The sequence below is a fragment of the Triticum aestivum genome, chromosome 5D (assembly GCF_018294505.1).
Source record: "Triticum aestivum cultivar Chinese Spring chromosome 5D, IWGSC CS RefSeq v2.1, whole genome shotgun sequence".
NCBI classification, from domain to species: domain Eukaryota; kingdom Viridiplantae; phylum Streptophyta; class Magnoliopsida; order Poales; family Poaceae; genus Triticum; species Triticum aestivum.
In genome coordinates this window covers 546939206-546943197 of record NC_057808.1, presented here as the reverse complement: position 1 = coordinate 546943197, position 3992 = coordinate 546939206, and the positions used below count along the sequence as shown (strand labels likewise).

At 44.3% G+C, this 3992-nt stretch overlaps 1 protein-coding gene across 1 annotated transcript; it reads left to right on the top strand.

The window, feature by feature from the left end:
• Positions 1-317: 317 nt before the first annotated feature.
• Positions 318-2148, top strand: LOC123126130 (uncharacterized). The gene is made up of 2 exons (XM_044546524.1): positions 318-1537; positions 1784-2148. The coding sequence occupies exons 1-2, from the start codon at positions 556-558 to the stop codon at positions 1813-1815; spliced, it is 1014 nt and encodes a 337-aa protein (XP_044402459.1). The 5' UTR covers positions 318-555; the 3' UTR covers positions 1816-2148.
• Positions 2149-3992: the final 1844 nt, after the last annotated feature.

The window sequence follows — 3992 nt, the reverse complement described above, 5'->3', positions numbered from 1 at the left end:
AACCCATATAGCACGCCACAGAGAACACTTTCTTTACAATTAAAAGCGATGAAATCTAGAAGAAAAAAAAAACAACTTCTTCCGGGAAAATTAGCTCACTTGACAAAATTTCTAGCAAAACAAAATTTATAACTAGGCCGACTAAATTTTCACAGAGTACATGAATGTCAAAACCTTCAACAGAAAGACAACATTTAAAAAATGTTTGACCAGAGAATCGTATTATGTAGTAGCGCTTATATTTTGGTTTGCCAGTAGCCGATCAGAGAAAAACGAGAGCAGCACACTCTCGCCCCGGCGCCACCCGTCGGATTCCCCAGCGCCGCACCAGCTCCAAAATTTCCCCATCGGAAACCCTCGCCGCACCGACCCACCATGCCGCCGCCGCCGGCATAGGCGCTGCCGGACGAGCTCCTCGAGGAGGTCTTCTTCCGCCTCCCGCCGGACGAGCCGGAGCACCTCCTGCGCGCCTCCCTCGTCAGCAAGGTCTGGCTCGGCCTCCTCTCCGCCCCTCGCTTCCGTCCTCGTTACCGCGACTTCCATGGAGCTCCCCCAATGCTGGGCATCCTGTCTTCCCGGCGCTCCAACTCCGTCGACGAGGTGGAAGACAACATCCCGCACTTCATCCCCACCACGAAATTCCGCGTGCGCATTCCGGGCGACACCTGGGGGGACTGGCGCTACGCCGCGCGGGACTGCCGCCATGGCCGCGTCCTCCTCGGCAACGAGACCTACCAGCCCGTCCCGCTCGTCGTCTGGGACCCCATGACGGGCCGCCGGAGGGAGCTGGACCCGCCCTTCCTGGTGGGCGGCGCCCATGGCTATGGGGCGGCGGTGCTCTGCGCCGTGGCCGGCTGTGACCACCGTGCGTGCCACGCGGGCCCCTTCCAGGTGGCCTTCGTCGGCGTGGACAAGATTAAAGATGGCGAATTTTTCGCAAGCGCGTGCGTGTCCTCGCCGGTGACGGGTGATTGGAGCAAGCCATGCCATTATTCTCATTATGATGAATGGAGCGAGCCGTGCTCTCGTCTTCATCTTGGGTCTAACTCATTTTGGGCCGAAATGCCCCCTGTCTTCGTCCAAGGCGCACTTTACTTCAAGTTTATGTCTCAGGAAGATGATCACATAGCAATTCTCAAGTATGACTTGGGATCTAACTGCTTATCGCTGATCGATGCGCCGTTGGCGGGATCTGTCCTTCTCAATGCCACTATCCTCATGGCGATGGACTATAACAGTTTGGGGTTTGCACATGTGGACAAGTTTACCCTCCACTTGTGGTCAAGACAGAGGGGTTCCGACAAAATTGCGTCATGGGCTCAACGTTCTGTCATCAATCTTGATAACCTTCTGCCCATTCAAAATCCCAATAAGAGATTTAGACTGATTGGATCTGTGGAGGGCAGTGATACCATTTTCGTGACCATGGGCCTTCACATCTATGAGATTAGTCTCAAGACATTACGGTGGAAGAAGCTACAGAAGAGAGAAAAGCTTTGTGATTTGATTCCGTACATGAGTTTCTACAATCCACAAGGTATATTTGTATATATATCTCCTCTCATTTGTGATTCAGGAACAACTCTTAAGTGATACTTCATATATAGTCAGTGGAGCAAACAAAACATTGAATGCCATATGAGATTGAAAGTTATATTTGAATGTGCCCGAGCAAAATTTTGAGTGCTATGTAATTACAACTAATTATGCTTACTAATTGGCAATTTATATAAGATCATGTCGTATCCTTTTTGAAATCACACTGACAAATTTACTCTTGCAGAAAGAGTGATTCCCAGTGATGCGGCGCATTGACAATGTATGGTTGAGTATGCTTAGGGTAGGCGGACACTCTCAGCAACAAGAAAGACGACCAAATTGGAGGCGGCGAGGGTCTTTTGATGAATTATGTCACTATTTAGGAGCTGATTTGGGTGCAGTGGTGCTTGTTTTCTCGTATTGTTGTAAGCTTTTGCCACTAAGCTTTGATAATGTCCCTGTGTGGTTGGCATTCGTAAGCGGGTGAATGTGTTATCTTGTAATGAACCTCTAATTTTCTTGCAGCATCACATATGTGCTCTGTTTTTTCTATAGGCAGTATAGCTTAGTCTTACCATTTAAAAAACTGTACTGTTTGCTCTCCCAATTCTGATCCATTCTTTAAACTCATCTCAAAGGATGTACCATTGCTGAGCAGATGAAGAGAGTATATCCAGAGTTAGTGTTTCTGTCATCAAGAAATTATATAATGATGGTTTCTGCTTGCTGGTCTGCTGATGTATCCTAATTCATCATGTGGGTCTAATTAGTGCTACATGTCACCCTAAAAAGGATTAGTGCTACCTGTGAAGTTCTGATGTTCATGCAGTTTTTTTTTTTAATCAAATGTTGCTAAGTGCATAGAATGCAAACTGAATCTTGAGCCGTAATTTTAGGGGACTAGAGGATATGGGGCTGCATGGCTGCCTGAAGATCTTATACATGTTTTCATTGCTTTAGCAGGTCCACAAAACTGTCAGGTACTTGGTTCATATTTTTGCCTACAGTGGACATAATAGCACTTCCTCTGTTTCTAAATATAAGAAATTTGGGCAGTTCAATTGAACTGCCAAAACGTCTTATATTAAGGAACGGAGGTAGTAGATTGCAATGCTCCTGGAAAAATTCCTCTCTGCAACCTGATGTAGGCATTGCAATCAGCATTTGCAGAGAAGAGGATGAGCATGGCAAGTTGTGCTGCTGTCAGCTCTCCTCTTAGTGCAGAGGCAAAAGCTCTTCTCTTTGCAACAGAGGTTGCAAAACTAACAGATAGACAATCAAACATTAGCTAGAGCTGCAGCTTGAGGTGGCCTCCGTTCTAATCCATGGCACATAATTGTGCTAAAGACTCTTTGAAAAGGCTGTCTATTGTATGTATCCCCCTCTGCCTATTGTACTAAGTAGTTCACTTGAGCTCAGGCCGAGCAACTTTGTTCGCAAGAACTTCAAAGTCCTTGATGTAAAACGTGTTTGAATAGCCCGGAAGCATCCTTCTGTTCAAATGAATGAATAAATAAATAATGTTTGGCCTCCTGAAAGGGCTGCACGTTATAAGTCTCTTGCAAGGCAAACAATGCCACCTCCTAGTGGACAACAGAAAACAGTTTGAACCTGTACCTGGTGAAGAATAACATGCTACACCGGACATGCAACGAAAGAAGTATACAGTCGACTGGAGTCTTCCTTGTCTATCAATCAATCATAGGCATGAGAATTGAGAACCAAACGGCAGAGCACCACATGTAACCTACTCAAAAACTCTTCTCATACTCAGTCTTTGCAGTATTCTACAGAGTCATTCAGATATGCCTCCACCTCCATGTAATTGGCTCTCAATATCTGTAACTTTAGTATCAATTGTGAGTTCTTTTTTGCCCAACGTTTTTTTTTCTGGAAAATTATTAATTTTAATAACGTAGAGGCTTATTTCGAAATATTTATTCCCCCATGTTTTACTTTATTTTCCTTATTTTCCCCATTTATATAAATGTCACCACCCAAAATCCAGACGGTTTTTTACATTTGATGAACCCGTAAAAATGTGTGGGACCAAGCTTAGATTTTGACAATGGTCCACGGAACAAAAACATATATAGTGGCTGATAATCAATTGTATTTGGATTTTTTTTTCTTTTTATGAGTTATATAGGCTTTTGTAGAAATTATGAGCTTTTGAAATAAATAAATTTGGTGTTGAGTATTGGACGACGTCAAATGGAAGTACAAATGTTATCATATCGCCACAACAAAATTGGTAAAGGGACCGTGACACTGCAATTATCACGACTCTCTCATGCTTTTGCAAATCAAGGGGGATGGCCATTTATGTTGTTGCGTGTATAACATCAGAGGGGGCGATGATTATTTTTTTCAAATGAAAGTACAATTGTTGTCATCAATACCATCACGGCGAATTTGAAAAATGGGACCATGACTCTAAAATTATCAATGAC